The 23,402-nt window shown below is 34.0% G+C and overlaps 3 protein-coding genes across 15 annotated transcripts; 2 read left to right on the forward strand and 1 right to left on the reverse strand.

Annotated features, from left to right (window-relative positions):
• Positions 1-508: 508 nt before the first annotated feature.
• Positions 509-9,019, forward strand: LOC123217242. Of its 10 annotated transcripts, none has more exons than XR_006502440.1 (14): positions 509-925; positions 1,012-1,089; positions 2,179-2,336; positions 2,955-3,030; positions 4,029-4,096; positions 4,810-5,065; positions 5,353-5,460; positions 6,364-6,470; positions 6,554-6,607; positions 6,704-6,787; positions 7,188-7,351; positions 8,103-8,279; positions 8,428-8,490; positions 8,755-9,019. XR_006502440.1 is itself a non-coding variant. In XM_044638137.1 (13 exons), exons 1-12 carry the CDS (start codon positions 628-630, stop codon positions 8,239-8,241), a joined length of 1,590 nt encoding a protein of 529 aa, XP_044494072.1. In that variant the 5' UTR covers positions 509-627; the 3' UTR covers positions 8,242-8,249; positions 8,755-9,019. The 10 variants fall into 10 exon arrangements, 2 of the variants coding, with proteins under 2 accessions (XP_044494072.1, XP_044494071.1); XR_006502441.1 differs by having other exon boundaries at positions 8,431-8,490; XR_006502437.1 differs by having other exon boundaries at positions 8,103-8,249.
• Positions 9,020-10,794: 1,775 nt separating this feature from the next.
• LOC123215791 (nucleolin 1-like) lies at positions 10,795-16,864 on the forward strand. Of its 4 annotated transcripts, none has more exons than XM_044636035.1 (20): positions 10,795-11,076; positions 11,206-11,251; positions 11,490-11,677; positions 11,937-12,026; positions 12,122-12,244; positions 12,475-12,552; positions 12,667-12,792; positions 13,036-13,161; positions 13,443-13,544; positions 13,640-13,687; positions 14,046-14,108; positions 14,233-14,313; positions 14,641-14,691; positions 14,803-14,894; positions 15,003-15,120; positions 15,435-15,526; positions 15,613-15,703; positions 15,816-15,907; positions 16,064-16,374; positions 16,690-16,864. In XM_044636035.1, exons 1-20 carry the CDS (start codon positions 11,044-11,046, stop codon positions 16,719-16,721), a joined length of 1,983 nt encoding a protein of 660 aa, XP_044491970.1. In that variant the 5' UTR covers positions 10,795-11,043; the 3' UTR covers positions 16,722-16,864. The 4 variants fall into 4 exon arrangements, with proteins under 4 accessions (XP_044491970.1, XP_044491972.1, XP_044491971.1 ...); XM_044636034.1 differs by having other exon boundaries at positions 10,799-11,076; positions 14,194-14,313; XM_044636037.1 differs by lacking the exon at positions 13,036-13,161 and having other exon boundaries at positions 14,194-14,313.
• Positions 16,865-17,172: 308 nt separating this feature from the next.
• LOC123215793 (endoglucanase 5) lies at positions 17,173-20,623 on the reverse strand. Its single transcript, XM_044636040.1, is given in 9 exon segments — positions 17,173-17,717; positions 17,911-18,252; positions 18,356-18,519; positions 18,608-18,731; positions 18,834-18,998; positions 19,283-19,369; positions 19,496-19,696; positions 19,997-20,209; positions 20,293-20,623. Coding segments are annotated over 9 exon segments (1,866 nt in total). The 5' UTR covers positions 20,500-20,623; the 3' UTR covers positions 17,173-17,354.
• Positions 20,624-23,402: the final 2,779 nt, after the last annotated feature.

Below are 23,402 nucleotides of genomic sequence, written 5' to 3' on the forward strand. Positions count from 1 at the left end.
AATGGCAAATTCATATCATCATTTATGTTAATGTTTGGGTAGTCAACCAATAATCGAATTAATATTGGAGTATACACCAATTCATTCTCACTATATTTATAAATTTTAATATATTGTCATAATCAAACTATATAATAAGATATTTTCTTTTGTAACCGATAATAATAAATTTCATATTAATTTGTCATAAGCCCAATATACTTGTTAACATAGTTAATCACTATTGTATTGATAATTTTTTGAAAAAAAAAGATTACAATATACTAACGTTAAACTAGATTAATTAATACACAAAATACTTTAATAATTTTATATCAAATGATAATATTTACCGCCATTTATTAAAAAATTTGTCAGGTAAATATTATCATTACCATTTATACAAAATCTATTACCGTATCAATTAAGTGGATATGTAATTAATACACACTTATATATTATACCTGTTTATTCGTAATAAAATATTATAATTATATATAAACTTATTATCTATATATTATCCATAAGAAATGCACACGTACAACATCGCTCCGAGAAGAAACACTTCAACTGCAATTCACCAAATTCATCATTTCATTTCCACGGTCATTCCCCAGATGAACAATACAGGGTTTGACTGGTGAAGCAATGCTAGGCACCAGGTTTTCTCTGTTCGGTAGTGGCGGTGGCGGATCAAACAAAGTGGTGGATAGTTCCAGAGACTGTGAAGTCTTGCCGAGGCTGAAACTACAAACAGATAAAAATGTGTACAGGCCTGGCGACGCCCTTTATATCACGATCGAGATCGGCAACCCGCTAAGTGATAATGCTTCTCTCTCCTCGTTATTGATTGAAAGCCTTGCACTGGAAATCAAAGGGATTGAGAAGTTGGATACTCAGTGGTTCGCCACTCAGAAGCCACTTCCGAGATCAAAACAGAGAAGAGGTTAGAGTTTTAAATTGTTAACAGATTCATGGGATCTGGTTTCATTTTAATTGATTGAAAGTTTTAGATTGTGTTGGGGTTTACAGGCGAACGTGTTTTCTTGGACAGTTCAGCTCCATCATTGATTTCAAATCAGATTGTGTCATCGGGTGCCACAAAATTGTGTAAGTTTCTTTTTTTTTTGTTCCCGCCTTCTGTCAAAATTTGGCCCGCATTTGTCTGTTTGTAGATGTTTTGTTGACATGAATAGTCTTAAACCGTAAACTACATTTCGACCTGGGTGTCACTTGGCTCTACTATTTCTATTATGAAATTGGATTTAATTATGATTTGGATAAGGGGTTGAGAATTAGTATCTCTACTAGCTCAGGAAACTTTATTTTAGATAAGAAGGAAGACTTGTAACGAATATAAAAATTTCTAAGGATGATGATCCTATTAGGACAGAGGGAAGGCAGGTGTAATATCGGAAATATGAATTCATTTAATAAGAAAAATGAAATCAAGAACTAGCTGGAAGATAAAAATTATTAAACATGAAATCTACAACAATATAAGAGTTTAATCATAGAAATCTGGGCCAACATTTCCCAGTTGGGGGACCTGCTACAGGGATGTAAATCTAGATATATAATTGAGCTTAGATGATTCTTTCTGCCAACAAGGTCTAGCTTTTTTCTTCTGTGGCAATACATTATCACGTTAAGTAATCATGTTATAGATAGCAGCTACACAGCCTCACCCATTGTTTGGTCCTTGTTGGGTTTCCCCTTTGATGGTCTTGAGATTTATTTTAACATGATTTTCAGAGGTTACATCTCTTTGCATTATTGCTACTTTTTCATCAGGACAAAGAGATTTGTTGATGTAATTTTAGATTCAGAAGAAATGCTGCAAGAGTTCTTAGGAGAAAATAAAATGTGGTGGGAAGGTTGGAGACATGTAAATTACACTGTAGGTAAAAAGGACAATAATTGCTACGGTCACATGAAGATTTGCACTCAAAGTTGGAATCTGACTAGCTAATCCTAATTTCCAAAATTTTTGTCATTTAGAAGCTTTGTGCAATCCTGGTCAATGATCCATAAAAGTTGGCGAACTGCTGTTTCTTTGCAACTTATGTACTACCATTAGTTAGGTTTCTTGATAATTCAGCATATCTAATTCCTCAAATATATACAAAACATCTATCTCTTCATACTATATTTTGTTCAAGATATTTAATTTATTAAAACACTTTTGCTTATCTGCAGATGTTGTCCGAACAGAGTTGCCAAGCGTTATACCACCATCTTATCGAGGTACCACCATTTGCTACATGTATTATGTTAAGAGTTCACTATTTGGACGGTGGCTGATATCGGAAAATGGGAACACCCATAGAGAGTCAATAAAAGATGTTACTGAAGTGGTTTGTTATAAAAAATTTCTTATTTGCTATAGACGTTGCTGAACTATTTTAGCTTTTTTTTACATTCTCTTATATATAATGTGTGCACTGCTTCACCAAGGATCATTTGTTTGCAACTTTCTGTGCTTTGCTTTTGGAGTTTTTGTGTTCTTCTGTGTTATTGACTTTGCTTCGATTGGTTATTGCCCCATGATTGACTTTCATGATAAAAATTGTGCTCCAAAATTTTACTTAGCTTTTGGGAGTAAGGTCCATTCTTTATATGTTAATAAGGTCTGGTTATATTATGCTTTCTGTTAGGGTTGATCGAGCATTCTCATTTACATTGGACATGTTGTGTATTTTATGATACATGGTGTAATGTGATTAGTTCTTTATTGAGATGATTATGGTCAACTGATATTTTGTTTCTCATTTCTTGCTGTTGCAAACCTTTTCGATACTTCAAAAAATGACAATATCTTTATTTATTTTTAACTACTAGAGTAACTTTTTTTAATTCTACTTTTTGCATATATACATGCATATAAATGTGAGTTTGCTTGGAAATCCTAACTTTCCTTAGTGTAATATGATTTCCTATGGCTTCTAAGAGAGGTATGTTTTCAATTCCAACAGGAAGCTCGTATACCTTTACAAATTTGGGTCACTCAGGAAAACAATGGCTTGCTAATGGAAGAAGGTCAACATGAAGGTGAGCTGCTGTTCAGTTTCTTTTACACCAAATAGTTCCAGGATGTATTCAAAGTCATTATTACTATGATAGAGTTATTATGTTCCTGTTAAATGCAACAAGTATTATCTAGGAACTATTGGCAGCCAATTATGAAGGGTGGCTAAACTAAAGATTCTTTGTTATTTTGACTTGTTTTAATATTTGCAAGTATTTCTTATTTATGAACTAAAAGTTGTGCATAATGGATTTCCTAATGACGAAGCTTTTGATACATACTACCTGGTGCTCAGCATGTTTCATGCAACAGGGTTAAGTCGATGTTTAATCTTGTCACCCCACTGTTTGATTGTGGTCTGAGTAGAGCAACAGAAAGAATTTTCTTCTTACTGAGTAAAATGGAAAAATCTTAATATGCAGTTCTCTATACTTTTATTAACAGAATTTTGATTCTTGTACTAATGGATTTCATTTGTGAACTGCAAAGTGTCAGTGAAAGTTAATTGTCATTTTTGCCCAAGTTTCGCGTTTGATGGATAAGTGATTGTAAGTTGGTTAAATTAAGTTCTGATGCATTAAGAAATTCTGGAAGCTTGTAAGGCTTCTCATTTAAGAATTGTTCCTGTGTACTAGGGTTTGCGCCCTTGCGCTAGTGCTCTTCAATGCAAATTCTTACTAGCAGAGAAAAAGAGGATAAAGTACATAGTGGTTTGTACTTCAGTTAGTTTATTTCCATATAAGCAATTTTTTTTTTGTGTCATTTGTATCTGGAATACTCTGTCTGTATGGCATTTAGCAAAAGGTGATTTTCAATCTTCTTGTAAGTTGCTTGGTGGAAGTAAGTATTAAAATGGCAGTTTGAAAATGTCTGCAGCCATGCTATGCATATTATAGCACAGCCCAAAATGAGATTCTGTTTCTTAATTCTCTAAATTTTCGGTGATACAGTATTAATATTATGCATCTGCATTTGTTAAACTAGAAGAATGACATTTGCATTATGTTTGTTATTTTCTCAGGGGTTGTTCCTGATACAACCATCCAACTGGATATATATTGGAAAGAGATGGATAGAGACTCTGAATGGGTATGATGCTAGTGATTCTTATCTATGCATTGTAAGCTTACCCATGTAACCGCATCTTCTTTCAAGCAATTCTCTTTGTAGACAGTTTGACATATAGTGATAGGTACCTGAGTTCTAGTGGTTTGCTGAAGATGTATATCCATGATCTCCATAGTCAACCTGCTAAAATACTGCTCACTGCTACTTACAAATGTAATGTTCAACCTGTTTTTGCAATATTTCTCAACCAAAACACACCCACACAGACATCAGTATGTTGTAATATTCATCTTTTGCATTTGATATATATTATCCAAAGTGGGATTCAGTCTCATTACTAAAGAACACCAACAAAATCAGCAGTGGAACAGTGAAAACAGTTATCTAATTACAATTTTAATGGAACAGTCCTACAAATATCTAGATTCAATTCATTGCTTGGCATTTGAGAGGTCAGCACTCTCATTCACTCCACTTTTTTCTCTAATTCTCTGCTGCCCCATGATTCCCTTTCCCTTTTATTCTCTCCATAACTGTCAAGTCCCAGGTCCCTCTTTGAAGCTTTGTGGTCCTGCTCTTGAGTGATTGCCATCTGTTTCTTCCCTCTTGCTGCCACTTGTTATCTCCAGTCCTGCCCTTGAGTGATTGCCTTGTCTTTGTTTTTCCTTTTTGCAGGAAACATAGACATGGGTCCTAACATATTAGCTACTAATTAAATTTGTATTCTGTCACAGGCTAGAGCAAATGAGATTTATGATGGAGCTGAGGAAGGCTATGCAAGCTCCAGAGATGAGATCTCATCTGTTTCTTCCTACAACCCCAGTAAAGAAAGTATGCTTAAAACTTTCGGAAGTCCATTGTCCTTGCAATCATCTACCGCAAAATCTTTGGCCAAGGATATTCCAAATCTGAATGAACATCCAAGTTTATCTTCAAATGCAGCTCTTCCTCAATTGTCAGCAGCAGAGATGTTGTATGATTCTAGTACAGGTCAGTGAGTTGAGACTCCTAATTGTTAGGTGTATTTAGCTTCTCTCTCTCTCTCTTTCATTTGAGTCCTGTAACAGTAATTACACCTCACATTTTTAGTATGTTTAAATATATATGAAGTTTTCGTTGTAAATTCTTCACTGTGCTAAGTAGGGAAAGTTTCTTATGATAGTAATTTGAATGAGAAAGAGAGCTTTTATAACCATAAGCTAATCTTAAAAACAGATATCATTGTAATTTGAATAAGAAAGAGAGCTTTTATAGCCATAAGCTATTCTTAAAAACAGATATCATGTCATCAAGTGAACAACAGAAGCTTACAGAATCCCTATCTGCTGATGGTGTCTCAGGATTATCAGCTTCACCTCGATTACGAGCCATTGAGCCTGCAGCATGTAAGCTCACTTTACTTTATTTTTATTTCATTAGGAATGAATTCCATTTATCTTGGATATGATTGTAAATTTTGTAAAGCCTGAGATGTACCCAAAGATGTGTCTTTTGCCTCATGGTGTGTGATTTGTCAACGATGTGAAGAAACTGCAAATCATCTTTTCCTTCATTGAACCATGGCTTCTAATTTGTGGATAGAATATGCAAAATAGCCAAAATAACTTGGGTTAGCCAAAGTTCATTTGATGCATCGCTTTTGTATCAATTTTTTTTTTTTTTTTTTGTAAAAGGAAAGAAAGTCAAGATGTGCATGTGCAGTGGTTGCTCTCTTTTGGGCAATACAGCAAGAAAGAAACAACTAAATTTTGAATTTGTTAGAGTTGTTTTCAAATTTATCTCTGATTTTATTAGGACTCGGATTCTATTTCATAAGGCATCTATTTTTATTGTTGACATGGTTGATTCTTTATGATATATGAATAATGTTATTCTCCCCTGCCTCATTCTCCTTATTTTATCCCTTTATTTCCTCCAATTCTTCAATAGTCTATCTTTTGCTTCTTCTGGCATTGTATTTCTCTATCAAAAGCAGTTGTAGTGTGTGGGGAGAAATTCCTCTTTATGCTTCACTTTGGACTTCGGCCTTCATTAGAAAAGAGTTCTGGTAATTTTGTATAACGGTTTTCCTTTTGACCAGAGAGAGGTCAGTATAATTGGTGTTTCTGGGCTTTGTGTGGGGTGGATGCTCTTCCTTAAAATTTTGTCTTTAATGTGAGCTGTTGGTCTATACTAGAATCTTCTTCCTTAAATCATCATTAATGCCTTTCCCTTAGTGTACAATGGAAGAATGAACAATTGTTTTTGTAAAAAAATCCTTGTAAACTTGCTGCAAACATTTTCTGCAGCAGAAGGCTTTTTTCGAGGAAGGTCTTATAACATCAAGATGGATGGCCAAGTTCTGCTAAGATTTTCTCCAAAGAACTCTGACTCGACTTATTACTTCAGTGATATGGTACTAGCAATTATACATGACTCTGCATAGTCCAACATTCATTCCTTCTTCCCTCAGTTGTTTTTTAACTGTTACTGGGACAGATAGGTGGAACTCTTACTTTCTTTCATGAAGAAGGAGCCAGGAGATGCCTTGAGGTAACTTTATACCACAAGCAATGGAAAACTTACTCAGAAATTAAGACATACTGAGGTTTAATCGACCTTTCAACCTGCATGTTTGGTGCCTTTCAGGTTTCAATAACATTGGAAACCTCAGAGACCATAAGCCAGCGCTTTGTTCATCCTTCTCGAAGAAATGCCCCTACAATCACGAAGGTGTACTTTCGGTTCTCACTCTTTAACATTTAGTGATTCGATAAATTAGAGTGTTACCCATTTTGTAATATTGTTGAATAACATGCTAGAATTGTTTTGCCCTGTAAATAGTTCTCATTAAATGAGTTTTCAAACTTTGATGAAATAGCAAAAAATTAAAAAAGGAAAAGGAAAAAGTGAGTAAGAGTAATACTCTTTAGAAATATTTATCATCTCACTGCCTGTAGCTGATGATAAATTTGCTAGCTGAGAAAGTAGGAGAGGTGAATATTTAAGGGTAATGCTCAAGAAGTTAGTTCTTCATGAACTTCTTGAGTGTGGAATTAAAACTTGACATTCTTATGTCTATAGGCATTATAATTATTTCATTAATTGCATGTTTGGTGGACCATTCCAACAGATCCAGAGTGATCACTATGAAGTTGTTGCGGACTTGGTGCAGACAAGCTTTCTCTTTTCTATTCCAATGGATGGGCCCATGTCCTTTTCCACTCCTCACGTCTCTGTGCAATGGGTTCTACGGTTTGAATTTCTTACCACTCCAAAGCATGTAAACTGGTCGAGGTATTACTAAATAAATAGTGTCAGCGTTATATCATCTTACATCATCTCATCTTTGTTTAGGCTTGATTGTTAGGAGCTTATGGTGGGCTTTTGGTTTTCTTTTTTTTTTTTAAAAGAAAAGCTTTTGGGCCATCTATTTATTGATTTTTCAATCTTGTCCTTTGCTGTTGTGTGGCCCTTATTATTGATGCATCTTTCATGGTTTCTTATCCATCAAGGTCATAACTTTTAACATAAGGTGGCAAGTTTGATCTGCTGTAATTTAGGAAGATTGTACTTACTAGAAAACATTCATAGTACTGCAACTGCAACGCAGAAGGATGCCAAAGTTCAAGAAGACTGAAAATTATGATAGGAGAGAGTCTAGAGAACTAAATCAATAACAAAGTTAAATTTTTTCTGTCTTGCAATTTTTTAAGATCACAATGCTGGTTCTTGTTACTCTGTCCTAATGGTGATGCAAAACCAAAGTGGGAAAAATCATTAATTATTCTTAGAAAGAAATATTTTTCCTAGTTCTTAAAGCAGTAATAATTCTGGGAATGTTGAAGTTGGATTCATCAATTTAAGATGCTTTATGGTTGTGATGAGTAGACATTATAGCTGTACGGCTAGAAGACCGTAGGTTTGCTGAGCTTTTGATTATCACTAATTTCCACAGAACCAGCATTTTATCTTGTACAATAACTTGATGTTGGTGCAGTGGTTAAATATTTGTATTTACTGCACATCATTGGATTTTTAATTTCAGATATGAGCATCCTCTTCTTATAGAAGGTAGAGATAAAACTGAGTGGATTCTTCCTATAACGGTGCATGCACCTTCCCCTGGGGCTGCGGCTGCCTTCAAGAAGCCTTTCTCTGTGGGGCCTTTATGGGTGCCCACTTGAAGGTGAAAGTAAATCTTTGATCTTAAAATTATGACTTTGTAAGAGCGATTTATAGAATAACTTACTTTGTGAAATTTACATACTTGAAATTAATTAGCTATGTGATGCTTGTGCTCTGGGTTATGCTTTCTTGAAACACTGAGTAATGAGATTGCTTTGATGTTTACTTTTCGTGTTGAGTAATAGTAGATGTTTTAGAGAAAGCTGCGAGGGAGAATCAGAGAGAACAATAGTGGTGCTATTTCTGAGGTACATCATACATACAGTCTTCTATATGTTGAGGAACTATAAGGAGCTTAGCAATACTTTGGGTTTATGCTGCCATGCTGATGATTGCAACATGCATAAACACAGTACTCTTTAACTGAGAAATGCATCATCCTAATGTCATATTTGAATGTGCTTGTAAGGATAGTGGACTTGCTAGTTTGTCAATATTGTGCCTTCATGGTTGAAAAATATAAACTCTTGAATTTCAACTTATGAATTTATATTCATTTTTTTTTTAATCAGGGAGTAATAAATGGGAGAATATAGTCCATGAAAATCTGGGAAAGCAAACTTCTCTTGGAAATGACCCCAGCGGTAAAATGCTGAAGATGAAATTCTTGTAAACTGACAAATTCAATGGGTCCTGTATTTGTTGAATAATCTGGTGTGACTGCTTGTATCTGTTTGCAGATTCAGTTATGTATCTGTACATGGTTAGTCTTCATTCTTAAAAAATTCTCTATTTTTCTTTTTAAATATTTTTATACAAATAACTTTATTAACATTACACATTGAGAGTGAGAAGTGAGAACTATTAGTGTAAGGAAGTTCACTTTATATATTTATTTAGTTATAAAAATATAAAATTTCTAAAATTTTAATTAAAATATTTTATCTCATTTTTTATGTTTCATTTATTTCTTTTTTTGGATTTATAATTATGCATTTACAGAAAAATAATATAAGCTGCCTTTTATTTTTGAGGAATAATATTATATATATTCATGATATTTTCAGAGAAACTTGCATAATATTTCAGTGGCCAATTTTAATTAAACTGTAAAATATTAACCACAATACAAAAAAATCAACTATGGGTCTAGGGTTATTGAGATAAATTTTAAGAGAAATAATTTTTACCAAATAAGAAAGTTTATATTTTCCAAATATGATTATGAAAATAATTAAAAAAAATGACACAAAGGAACCTTTAATGCCTACTAAAATTTTTTTAATATGTTAATTTCAAAATGTCATTAAAAACAAAGAAGCACTAGACCAATGTTTTTGGGATCATTCCCGATATTGACTCGATGGAGGGGATGGTATGATACAAGCGATGGTTAGATTATTTGTTTTGTAGTTAGAATAAATGATTTTTAAAATGATTTTATATAATTTATTATTAAATATATAATTTAAATTATTTTAATAATATAAATTTTTAAAATTGATAGATGAGATCTTAAATTTAAATATCGATAATAAAATAAAAAAAAACTAATTTTTTCTTATACTTATTAGGTAAAATATGATTTTCTATCTGATTCGATTCAGTTTTTTAAATCATGTTTTAGATACTAGATAAACTTAATAAATAGGTTAAAAAAATCACATTAAATGAAAACCTAAAAATGGTTTTATGTTTTTTTTTGTGAAATTTACAAGGCTAAAATTAAAACTTTGCCAAAATGATATAATTTTTTTCTGCCAAAAGACTATTTTCCACCCAAGGATTGTTGAAATGATTTTCACCCTTTAAGTTTTGAAAAACCATATTTCCATCAAATCACCAATCATCTATTTTTGTTAGTAAAAGTGCAAATTGGTCATTTTACATAGATTTTTTTATTTTCCCCTTTTACTCTTATTATTTCATTTTCTTTTTTCCTCCTTATTCTTTTTATTTTTATTTTCCCTTTATTTTTTCTAATTTCTATTTTTAAAAGCTTGGAGGGTAAACTGTAATTTTTAAAAATATTAGGGTATTAATAAATTTGTAAGAGGTTTTAGAAATTTGAAAAAAGTTTGGAGTGTTTTTGAATTTCTTAAAATTATATATATCCCTCAATAGGTTTAAAAATAATAACTACACCCTTAAAAGATTGATCAAAATATAATATTTTAAAATTCATTAAAATTTTAATATTTTATTAAAATTATAAGTGATAAATATTTAATTTGGTAAAAATATACCAATAATTTAATATTTATATTAAGTACTATAATAATTTTATAATTTCAACCAAAGAGTAAAATAGTAATTTCTAAAAAAATAAAACAAATTCAAAGATAGAAATAGATAACAAATGAGAATTTGGTTTTTGAAAACCCTAAGGGTGAAAAAATTAAGTTTAGCAAACCTTGGGTGGGACAGACTCTTTTAGGTTTTAGCCTAATTTATTTTCCACTTTTAGGTGTGAACACATAAAGCAGGATATTTGTATCCCTTCGGGAACTAAAAAAAACAGAAGTGTGGACTGGAAAAATAAAAAAAAGATCAACGGCCCCTTCCCTTGCAAGTCCTGCTCTAAAATATTAATGTTTAGTTCTGAATCAGACGGTGCAGATGAACCGACTTTAGAGCGAACTAACAAAACTGGCGCGTCTCCACGGGACCGTAACATAGGCCTGCGGACATACAAAAACCCTAAACCACGAGCCACCACGATATATAATTGAGTTAGCTTTGCCACTGGGTTCTTAAAACTCTCGTACTCAAAACCCTTCAACCGTCAAAATATCTCCTCAGAACTAGGGTTTTGTGTGTGATTTCCTTAAAATATATACGCTTCTCTCTTCAGCCCTAACATGGGAAAGTCTAGCAAGAAATCCACTACCAAAGTATGCGCCTTTAGCTCGTCTTTGTTCGTTTCATTGTCTCATCTTAATTTTGATTCTTCGATTTGTGGGCTTAATTTCTTTATTTTGTTTTAGTTGGTTTGTTTATTTCGTTGTTTGTCGTTTTTGTAGGTTGATGTTCCTCCTGTTGCAGCAGCTACAAAGTCTGCCAAGAAAGGTATACTTATTTCGTTGACGTGCATATGTTGTAAAAGGTGTATTGATTTTTGCTGAGGAGATGTTTTAGATGTGCTGAAATTTTTTTTGATATTTTTTAAAGATAATATTATGTAATATAAGTTTAAAGATGAATGGGTATACCAACTGAAGTTTCGATTGTTTCAATATTTGAGTGATTTAGGAAAATTTCATTAGTGTGCTGTGAATATAAATCTTTGTGTTTTTTATGAATACAGGTGTCAAGAGAGAAGCTGAAGATGCTATTGAGGAGAAACCGGTGATTTTGAAGAAGCAGAAAGGGAATGACGGGCTAGCACAGGCTGTTCAGAAGGAGAAAGCTCAAGCTAAGACAACTAAGAAAATAAAAAAAGAGGAAACCAGTAGTTCAGATAAGGATTCTTCAGATTCCGAGGAAGAACAGAAGGTGGTGCACTTATTTAATTTGTGTTTTAATCCGTTTTTCATTATTGATTTAATTTATGTTTTGCTTATTGGGATTTGGTTTGGTCACATTAGTTCTGTTGGTGTTATACACTCTGGATGTGTTTTGGTTTCTTTTAATCTGCATAAATTCACTTACTGATATCACTTAATATACAAAAAAAATGACTTTTTTATTTATTTTATGTTATTTTAATTGGTGTATGTATTTTGTTTAATCCAGTCTCATTTTGTGATATTAGGTTAGCGTTGTGGGTAAGAAGGGAGTTAATGTTGCAAAACCCCCTGTTAAAGACTCTAGTAGTGAAGAGGATGATTCGTCTTCTGATGAAGTGAGTTGTTATTACATTCCGGTTCTTTTCTTATGATATATCAGTTTGTATGAGATAATAACAAAATTATTCATTGCGCAATTTTCAATTGGAAGGAGCCCCCGAAGAAGCCAGTAACTGCCAAAAATGGCAATATTTCTGCCCCTAATAAGACAAGCAAGGTGGCTAGCAGCAGTTCAGATTCCTCTGATGATAGTTCTGATTCTGATTCTGATGAGGTATGTATGCAAGTTATAGTTGGACAATGTTGAGAGGAAGTTTTTGGATTTTTTTTCTTCTGGTTTAGTGTTGATGCCTCTAGGCCATATTAATATAGGTTCTTGATTACTTGATTTTAGAATCTTATGATTTCTCTTTGTTCCTTCACATTCCTTTTAACTTCTTATGTTCAGTATATTAAAATTTGAAAAAAACTAATTTTTTGGTCTTGTCTACTTTTGATGAGAAGAAACCTCCAAAGAAGCAGGCAGTTGCTGCCCAACCTGATAGTAGCTCAGATTCCTCAGATGATTCTGATTCTGATGAGGTTAGTTCTATTACTTTTGGCCAGTGTCAGGAGTAACATTTAATTTTTGTTGGTTTATTGGTGTTGGATCTTAAAATCTAATTTGTCCTAAATATATTTGGTTCTATGTTTTAGGATCCTAAAGCCAAGATAACACCAGCATTGGCTGGAGCTAAAAATGGTGGTTCTGCTCCTCCAAAGAAGAAAGATACATCAAGTGGCAGTTCAGATGAGGAATCAGATGATAGCTCAGATGAGGATGTCAGTGATGGCTTATCATACATGTTCAATTACTCTTTTTATCTAATGTATTTATGTTATTTGATTGTTTATAAAACTACTTTTACTTGCATTAATAAGAAGGTTCATGTGATTGTTTGGACTTTGATTCCCTGGATGAGGAAATGTAGTGTCAGGAGCAACATTTGATATATGTTGGTTTATTGGTGTTGGATCTCAAAATCTAATTGACATGTTCTGAATACATTTGGTCCTATGTTTTAGGATTTTAAAGCCAAGGTAACACCAGCATTGGCTGGAGCTATATATGGTGGTTCTGCTCCTCCAAAGAAGAAGGATACATCAAGTGACAGTTCGGATGAGGAATCGGATGAAAGCTCAGATGAGGATGTGAGTGATGGCTTATTATATACGTTTTATTAAATGTTTTTATGTTATTTGACTGGTTATATTTCACTTGCATTTAGAAGTTTCATGTGATTATTTGGACTTTGATCCCTAGATGAGGAAATGCAGAGATTTCTCTTCCTTATATCTATAAAATTTCTTTTTCATTTTTTATTTTTTGTTTGAATGACTGAAGTAAACTGAACTGTTGTGGAGCGATTTTTTTTTTTTTTTTCGGATTTTTATTGTGAACTCTGAAGCTAACAAGTTAAAATGCTATGCAGGAGAAATCCACCAAAGTGGTTACTGCTGCTGCACCCAAGAAAATTGCTGAATCAAGTGATAGCTCTGATGAGGATACTGATGATAGTAGTGAAGAAGATGAGGTTTGAATCTTGTGATTATGATTTTGTTTATAATATATGGAAGTTCTGCTGTTCATTTTTTAACTAAAACATTCATTCTTTCTGGGAATGTGTAGAAAGCAGCTGTTGTGAAGAAAGGATCTGTTGCAGCTCCAAAGAAAAAGGTGGAGTCAACCAGTAGCTCCTCAGAGGATAGTGATGAAGAGGAGTCATTTGACGTCATTCTTTTATTAAAAATGAATTTCTAGCAAATTAACTAAATATATCTGCTGGAAACAATCAGCTAAAACCATTTTCTTACGATTAAAGTTTGGAATATGGATTGTCCCCTGTTCCCTCTTGATTTGTTTTGCTCTTTTGCCCTTGGTGTCTGATGTTCTTATTCATATTTCCTAGTTTAACTTTTGATAGAAGTTAAGCATTGAAAATTCATTTTTAAATTTCAGTTTTGAAGTGTGTTCTTCTTGATGTCTCTTTATGTAGTCATTCAATGCTAATCTTTATTTTCCTTTAACACTACAGAAAAAGATGGATGTTGATAGTAGCTCTGAGGAGGAAAGCGATGATGAGCCTCAGAAGAAAAAGGTGAATGCTTTGTTAGTAACTTTAATTGATAGTTCCTTTTCTTCTAATATTTGTAAATTAGTTTATTCTATTTCCTGTTCTGTAGTCCACTGTACCTGTAAATAATGCTAAAACTGTTAAAAAGGAAAGCAGTAGTGATGAGGATGACTCAGATGATTCAGATGAAAGTGAGGAGGAAGAAGAAGCCAAGACTCCAAAAAAGAAGGTAAATGCATTTTCTTCGGTTATTATTGTTGCAAATAATACAGTTTAGAATTGTTATTTATTAAAATTGGCTGACTATTTATGCATACATGTGGTCTTGGCTTGGTTTGCAGTGTTGAATGTTTGCTTTCATTTTATTGTGTTTGAATCAATTTGAGAAAAGCTTATAATTTTTTATGGATCAAATTATTTTACAGGATAGTTAATGTACTTTAAGGCTTCACTTGTGCATCACTTATAGTCTCATGTGTGATCTAATTTTAATTGCTTTTGACCTTAATATTGAATAAGTGCTTTGCCTTTCTAACATGGTTTTTATGGGGAACAGGACACTGATGTAGAAATGGTTGATGCTGATTCAAAATCTAGAAAGAAAGCTGTAATCCTCTATTCTGCCTTTTTAATTGTTATATACATGCTTTTAATTTTTTTTTCTGATATTTGTTGCAAAGTGGTCCTGGTTGAACTAACTATATCTTCTATACTACAGCCCCAAACTCCCATCACTCCTAAAGGTCAATCAACCGGCCCGAAAACATTGTTTGTCGGCAATCTACCTTTCCAAGTTGAACAAGCTGATATGTATGTCTTCCTGGCTTTCTTTTAAGCTAGGATCTTAGGTGGACTTTCATATGATGAGATGAATCATTTTAAGTAAATTTGTCTAATTAGCTGAATTTACTCCTACAGAGAACATTTCTTTAAGGATGCTGGGGAGGTAGTTGATATCCGTTTGGCATCAGATGTTGATGGGAGATTTAAAGGCTTTGGACATGTTGAATTTTCTACAGCAGAAGCTGCAAATAAAGTAAGTTTCTGTTAACTTTATGCTTGAGTACTAGGGCTTGCAAGCACTATTATGTTATTTGCCATTTGGATTTGTAATCTCTTTAAGTTATCTGCAAACTGTCATGTTATGCAACGGTGCTTGTAATTTCAAAGCTGATGTTGTTATATATCTTTTAATGTTTATGGTTTAGACAGAGAGTGTTGCAGTTGTTAACATGTTTAATAATCATTTGACATTATATAGCTTTTCTTTATTCATTTAATGGTCCAACATAATATACTCGATGCTCTATGATGTTTTTGTTAACTGTTACCGTGGTCTTTTCACTGCAGGCTCTTGAGTTGAATGGTCAATTGTTGGGTAATCGTGAAGTTAGGCTTGATTTGGCTCGCGAAAAGGGCTCATACACTACACCTTATAGCAGGTATTGCTTCAGCTATGCATACAAGTTCTAGTTCAGCTGGCATAGTAAATTTGTTGCACTAAACTTTTAATTTCTAATCTTTGCAGTAAAGAAGCCAACTCATTCAAGAAGGGAGGGAAAGGTCAATCCCAAACAATATTTATCAGGGGTTTTGATTCATCACTTGGTGAAGATGAGGTAATTTTTCTGTTGAATTTTTTTTTTTTTAATTTCCATCTTTTAAAAATTCTGACAGCTTTCTTCTTAACAGTTTTGTAATTCTGTTCATTATTAAATCTAAATCTTACAGATCAGGAGTGCCCTGGAAAATCATTTTGGTTCGTGTGGAGAGGTGTCAAGGATTTCCATTCCTCAAGATTATAATACTGGTGGTGTTAAGGGGTTTGTACTTAATTTGTATCTGTATTTTCCTTTTTAACATTGTAATCAATGATTAATAGTACTCTATTTTTTTTTATATTGATTCTCCTTCATGCTTTGCATATGAGTTATGCTCGTCTTGGTATCTAAAGCTCCGGCAATTCATGTGAATTGCAGGATTGCTTACATGGACTTCACAGATAGCAGTAGTTTCAACAATGCCCTAGAAATGAATGGATCTGAACTTGGTGGGTATTATTTGGTCGTGGAAGAGGCAAGACCAAGGGGTGATGGCTCAGGCAGTGCTCGTGGTGGCGGCCGCAGTGGTGGTAGAAGTGGTGGGAGAAGTGGTGGTAGAGATGGTGGTGGCCGTTTTGGCGGTAGAGATGGTGGTGGCCGTTTTGGTGGTAGAGGACGTGGAGGTGGCCGAGGTGGTGGTAGGGGACGTGGAACAGCTAGTAGGCCAAGCATGACTGCTGCTAGCACAGGCATGTGTCTTCCATATTCTAATTGCCCAAGTTTTTTATCTTGTTGTTTAGAGCATTTTCTCTTCACCACTTGATCTTTTGGCGCAGACCTCATAAATTAAATCTGTCCTTGAGGACCTTGTCTTTAGGAAGTGTTCTTTATGTTAGTCACATTTCCATTCTGTTCTGGTCAAATAGTATGCTTCTGTCGTCGTTTTCAAATTTCATTTTGTCCAAATGTTTGCATCCCTGAATTATTTTTATGCATAATTAGATGTCACAAACACTTATTTTATGTTCTCTAATGAAACATTTTATGCTGTTCTATTAATGCAGGGAAGAAGACAACCTTCAATGACGGGGATTAGTAAAGCACTGAGGCAATTAATTGTTTTTTTTGGCCCCTTTTTTAAACCTTTAACGAGCATCAATATTTTATTGTTTTTGGTAGTCTAGTAGAAAGATTTTGCGCTGTAAGATTTAAAACTTAAGTTGAATTTCATTTGTTTAAGCCTGCTAGGACTGAGATTGGTTTTGTTGTGTCAGATTCAAGGTTTTAAGTGGCACATTGAAAGTCCCAATTAACGCATCAATCTACACTAGAATTTCAGAGTGTGCCATCATATTCGTAGTAACGCAAATTTACAGAGGTGAGACGTAAAGTACCGGCAGTTTGAAGTAAGCTTTTTATATTGCTTCATCCCACTGCCTTTTTTAATCTGTTTGGTGGGTGGTCTTAACGGATCTTACAGAAGCTCTTATCGATTAGTCTTGCCAATTATACAGTTAATCTACCATTGCGTTTCAATGACAGAAATATATATTTATCTCAGGACCAAAATAAAAACCCAGATTGCAGAATATTGAAGTAACATCAGCAAAACTGTTGTTTTTCTGAACTTTTGGTGCACGTTAAAGAGTAAAATTTACATATTCAAAAAAGAAAGAAATTGGACGCGGAGAGTTCTTTGTTTTTTATCTGCACAGTTTTAGTTGAAATGTTAATTGTATCCCAGAACAGAAACCTTAGCTTGTGGGCCTCCTTGAACATAAACAAAGTTGCATTTGGAGCCAGCTTTCAAGACTTTCTGCCATCTGGGGAGTTCGTAAATGTTCTTTTCTTGGGTTGGAGAGAGTCCCCATAGAGACCCTGATAAGTTTTCAATGCTAAGTCTAAGATTTGTAAGTGGCTTTTGAGACTTGTTCTTGATTATCACCCTATGTCTGTAGTACGTTGTCTCACCAACTGTCCATGTTGCTGTTATTGAGTGAAAAAATTCAACTGGAACTTCTGCATCTGTGTTTGCGTTTGGTACTGCTGTCTCTTCATAGGAACCTGCATTAGAATTTACAAAGAAATATCACTAAAACTGTTTATTTGAATCGAAGATTCTAAGAAAGAAGAACATCAAATTTTCTCACTTAGAGATGTTTGGTAGGGTGCTGATGATTTTTTGTTATAAGGTCGTGTGAAAATTCCCAGCAGGTCAAGTTAATATGGGCAAAAATTAGCACGTAAATCCAACTGTATCGAGTTAAGGAAGCCGAAGACAAAACCTTACCTTTGGTTTTGGATAATGAATCGTGTAGCCTGGAGAATAGGCCTATAAGTGGAGCAGAGCCAGAAATTGTAGGCTCAGATTCTTCGTAATCAGACCGATCATCGGAGAAGTTATCGTTCTGATTAGGACCGCCAACAAGTGCTCCATATATAACATTGGGATTTGGCTGAGGCCGGTAGTACCATGACTCAAATCCTTGAACACAGCCAACAGGTGAGCGGATGGTATATATAGAAGGAATGGAAGCACCTCTATGGTGAACATGAACTGGGTATTTAGCTCCAAATCCAACTAAGTAGCTCATTGACTTGGGATTTTTACCAAGAATGTAGTCAGCCTGTAGGCACAGCAATTAACAAGCTAAAATAAAACCAATATCTGACAAAATCTTGACACAATATGTCAAAATTTTCAAGAAAAGATTTCTTGTGTATACATACCTGTGACTTTGCAAAATTGAAGAGCTCTAGAGGTTGAATTTGGCCATCTGGGCAAGTGAGTTTGGCATTTGCAGCAGAGAGGTAATCAGAATAAACAGCAGCAAGAAATGCAGCAGCAGAGGCATACTGCATATTGTTCCATTCACGCACATACATTAAGCCCCCTGGTGAAGGAACAAAACAAACTCAGCCATTAGCCAAAATATTTTGCAAATTACACTCTAAATAGAATCTTTAGTAGTGACTACTAACCAGGAGTTAAGTGGACATTGTAGCCAGCATTCTTCTGCACACAGGCACAGGCAAAGTAATCTGCTTTAGCCTGATATTTCTTCAGGGTGGAAGTATACGCACCACCTCTTCCCTCCAACAATACCTGCAAAAAGTTTCCTTCCTCATGTTACATTTTTCTTCAATTACAAATCCTAAAGTCCAGGTGAATTATGTTCCAATCCAGCCTTAAAAAATGAAACTTTACCTTTGAAAGAAGGATCTGTACACCAGCATATTTGTTGTCCCAAGAGAATTCTTTGACTGCCCATCCAGTTCCACCCATGTACGCAGCGTTATCCACAACATACTTCAAGTAATACTCCTCGTTTGTTGCAAGGTATAGCCAGGTTGCAGCCCATAACAACTCATCCTTCATCAACCGAAAGGAAAATAATTTAGCACAAATGAACAGCAATGGAATTCACAAGAGCAATTGGTGTGTATGAATATCAAGATGAGCAATGATATGTGTATCCACTTTGAATACACAAACGAGTATACATTTATATATGTTATCATATTAGTTGATATTACTTCATCCTCGTATCAAAATCACCAAATCACTTTGATAACATAGTGTGCATACATACTCGTTTGTATATTTTAACTGGGTATACATAATTTTATTGTATCAAGATAATATATAGTGCTAACCGAAGAACCAGATGAAGTATAGAACTGATGGGCACTTGTGATAGAATCATCATATAACCCTCTAAACCGATCGGCAAAAGTGAAAATCTGCAGCAGATTGAAGGCTTAACCATTAGTCAGGAAGCATGCTGCAATGTCTACTAATAAACAGCTGAGAAATTGATTTGATATATAACGGACAGGCAGAAGTCGATTTGCAAATAATTGACATACCTGTTTCGCATGAACCAGGAGGAGGTTGGAGTAGGAAGAGTTGTAAGGCTTGAAAGCAATGGAAGCAGAAGCCAATGCAGCCGCAGTTTCACCAGCCAGGTCTGAACCAGGATGATATTGATCAATTTTGAAAGCTTCCCTTGGAGTCGTCATGTCTTCAGCACGCTCCCAGCAATAGTGATCAGAATCTCCATCTCCTACCTAAATTTCAATTTGCAGTACGAATTACAACATATTCCATACATCCCTTCAATTACAAAGCATGAGAGATAGGCTACCAAACTGTTTCACTATGACAAAAACAATAAAACTATATATATTCACTTTGAATACACAAATAAAAACATCTTTAATATTTGTTATTATGTGATTGAATAATTTTGAATTAAGAATAAAGTAATACTCAATTATGTGATAACACATATAAATATTTATTTATTTATGAACACAAGATAAATACACATAACATTGTTCAAACAAGAAACTTTTGATTTTTGTTACCTGTCCCCAAAGGACATTAGGCTGTGTATGAGCTTTCATAAAGTAATCAGTTCCCCATCTGATGGCCCATAATGCATGTCCCATCTGGTCCAAATCAGTGATCTCTCTCCTGTATTCAATACTTCCCCATGCAAGCATTGTTACACTGAAAGCCATTGGCAGTCCAAACTTCACGTGGTCTCCTGCATCATAGTATCCTCCTACCAAGTCCACCTGCAATTAAAAAACAAACATGTAAGAACTTTTCTTCAAAACTTTACACCAAAGCTAACATCTCTTGAAGCTTAATTAATTACCCCCTGAAGGAACCCGTCCTTGAGACCAGAGTCTCCACGCCAACTGACTCTCTGGGTGGCAGGTAATTTACCAGACCTCTGCGCTTCGAAAAACAACAAGGTCTTGTCCAGGGCATCATCGTAGTTGAAGTAAGCTTCTACAATGGCTGCCTTGAAGACAATTAGGCAAAGGAGCAAGATGCATATTCCAACGCTTAAGCTCGTCATGATGATGATGATGATATCCTCTACAAAAAGTACTACTTATGCATGGTTATTTTTTGACAGGGTCGTATTATATATATAAATTTTTGTATCTCTAAACTGAACTTGGTTGTAGCCTTCACGTTCGAATGATTTGATGATTGAGTTGAAAAGCAAAATGTTGAGGTTGTCACGTTGTGTTGTGTTGGAGAAATTGAATTAATTGCATATTTTAAAGAGGAAGAATGCGGTGCTGGACTTGCATGCATTTGTTAATTCATGTATCCTGTACTGGTAGCCAACCTCAGACTTTTGTCCATTTTTTTGTTTATTATTGTTGAGGATCGCCAGACTTTGTTTTTATTTATTTTACTACGAAAACATTAATTATTCCAAAATTAGAGGTTGGTGGGTTACGAATGGCTACAGGGAGGGGTGGAGCCAGAATATCTTATTCTCTATTTTTGTCTTTATCTTATAAGAGATATCAATATTCATCTCCGTTACGAAGATAAAAATATTTCTCATTCTCTCTTTGCAGAAAAAAATTCTCTCATTATGAGAAAAAGAATTCTCTCTCCATCCTCATATCCTAGGAAAAAAATCTCTTTCTTATATCCTTTAAACATAACATAACTAATATTAAAATCAACAAACTATTTTAAATGTGACAAATAATATATGTTACCCATCTTAATATACTCAACAAAAAAATAAATAAATTTAAAAAATATAAATAATCTAACACTATTAGAATATGTCTGTATTTTAAATAAAAATATTAATATAAAGAAATAGAAATGAGATTAGGGTGTGGCAAGGATGGGGAGGTGACATGTATTCCCGTTCTTAGCCTGTCCCCGATTGTAGGAATATTTGCATCCTCGTTTCCATTCCATTATCTATTTTTATCAGATAATTTTTTCCTTATTAGAATCGAGGAGAGTTAGGGACCTAATTTTGGGTCGAAATTGTCATCTCTATGTGGGGATGATGAATCTATGGCTAATGATTATGGGCTTACTGTGTAGGACAGTTTCTGGGCTGTTTGTTTTGTTGGACTTGGAGGCAACCAATGAGCTCATGGACACATTTTCTTAATATAAATATTCTGGTAGAAACATTAAACTAAAGATGTTTGACAACATAGTGTAATTAATTTGAGCTCTCCCAAAAAACTAGAACAAGTGTATCCAATCCTTTGAAAAAACAAAAAATGATTAGAGCAACAAAGTGATTTTCCGATAAGTGCCACCCTCTTGGTACAAAAATATTTTACCCCAAATTTAAGAAACAAAGGTACCATTTCCCACATGATGATGTAATGATTTAAGGCCTATAAATTCTACTGCTGTTGTTATATATGTTAAGCTTTTAAAGTAAAAATTATTTTTCACCCGAGATTTTCCGCTGTTCAAATTGAAAATTTCATTTATCCAAGTAATTATTTACTTTCATTAATGAAAATTATTACGTAAAATGACATAATGATCGTTTTGTCCTAAAACACTCTAATTTCTCTTCAAATTCCTTTAAAATTTATATAAATTTGATGTTGTTGAATAAATTTTAACCTAAAAAGACATTTCTAAAAGTTATAGAGAGTTTAATTTTGATTTCAGTTTTTAAGGTTCTTCAATCTTCTAGTAGAGGCAAAGCCTAACCTAAGTCTAACTTCAGTTTTAGTTGAAAATGGTGCCGATTGTACAAGAGCCACAACCACAACCTCAACAAAACCATTATGAAGAATCTCTCGTAAACCTTCCAAAACATTAAAGTCTGATTCAACTACTTGCAATCACGGCTGCGCTACTTCCTCTGATAGATCTGATACAACTAGCGTATGCTATGGAGGTACATATCATCACATGGCAAAGCAATGAGGTTACACCTAACCCTAACCTTATGGCTCTGCAGGAAAACCCCTTACTAGGCAAAGGTTCTTAGCACTTGACATTTATTTTTTTTGTCCTGGTTTGATTACGATTGTGAAAAGGGGAGAAGGGAATGGATTTGGTAGTAGTTTTCCATCCTATAATTTATTGGCCATGATATTATGTATGTCTATAAGATTTTTCGTAACCAACTGATTTATACAATACAATTTAAAGTTTTGAGTAAGATAAACTATGATAACAACTTTGAAGATCCAATAATGAAACCTAATATCCACTATGATGGTATAAAATAAATTACGATAACAACTTTGAAGTTCAAGTTTAAAGTCGAGGTTTTGGCAGACTTGATATTAGATGCCGCTTGAAGGTAACAGCTTTGTCATGAAATAATTGTATTTTGGGTCCAACAATATTTAGGATTTAACTGATTTCTAAAAGGCTATGCAGGCCGTTAAATGCTTACTCAAATGTCATCTCTTTCCAGAGATGCGTAGGCAAACTAGCATGTTCTATGCATGAACTACCTTGCGCCCAATGATATTATATTTGTGCACATAAAGATAGACGATTGGTAGACATCTGCTGGTACAAGATAAATGGTCTAGAACCTGCAACAAGACCTGCATTATAAGCACATTACATGTTCACCATCGCAAGTCTTAACAAATAAGATACGTCTATTGTTAAAAGATGTAAATAGTGATCTTTCATGGGCAGGATGAAGCTTGGACCGCAGGTGGAAGTGGGGTTCTCGTAATATTAACCTCCCATCTTCACAGCTTCTACATTCAATGGTAAATTTTACATATATATATATATATATATATATATATATGTTCTTGACCGAACACTATTTGAAAACACTGAAGCAGAAACCTTAACCTCTAAAGACTTGAAGCATATAATGTAACTCTGGTTATTAGAAAATAATTTTTGTTCTCACTTCGAGAAAATCGGCTTTTCTTTCTAATATTTGTGGCTAAAGTTAGAAATGTTTTTGAAGTAGCATCATCCATTCATTGATCATTT

This window comes from Mangifera indica, chromosome 5 (assembly GCF_011075055.1).
Source record: "Mangifera indica cultivar Alphonso chromosome 5, CATAS_Mindica_2.1, whole genome shotgun sequence".
Taxonomy (NCBI): Eukaryota; Viridiplantae; Streptophyta; class Magnoliopsida; order Sapindales; family Anacardiaceae; genus Mangifera; species Mangifera indica.

What these genes read in the sequence shown, in the direction of transcription:
- LOC123217242 (XM_044638137.1), top strand. Translation starts at nt 628, where the DNA reads ATGCTAGGCACCAGGTTTTCTCTGTTCGGTAGTGGCGGTGGCGGATCA. An exon ending in ATCGGGTGCCACAAAATTGT is followed by an intron (nt 1,090 to 2,178) that starts GTAAGTTTCTTT and finishes GCTTATCTGCAG; the next exon opens with ATGTTGTCCGAACAGAGTTG. An exon ending in GGAAGAAGGTCAACATGAAG is followed by an intron (nt 3,031 to 4,028) that starts GTGAGCTGCTGT and finishes TTATTTTCTCAG; the next exon opens with GGGTTGTTCCTGATACAACC.
- LOC123215791 (XM_044636034.1), top strand. Translation starts at nt 11,044, where the DNA reads ATGGGAAAGTCTAGCAAGAAATCCACTACCAAA. An exon ending in CAGCAGAAGCTGCAAATAAA is followed by an intron (nt 15,121 to 15,434) that starts GTAAGTTTCTGT and finishes TTTTCACTGCAG; the next exon opens with GCTCTTGAGTTGAATGGTCA. An exon ending in TACACTACACCTTATAGCAG is followed by an intron (nt 15,527 to 15,612) that starts GTATTGCTTCAG and finishes TAATCTTTGCAG; the next exon opens with TAAAGAAGCCAACTCATTCA.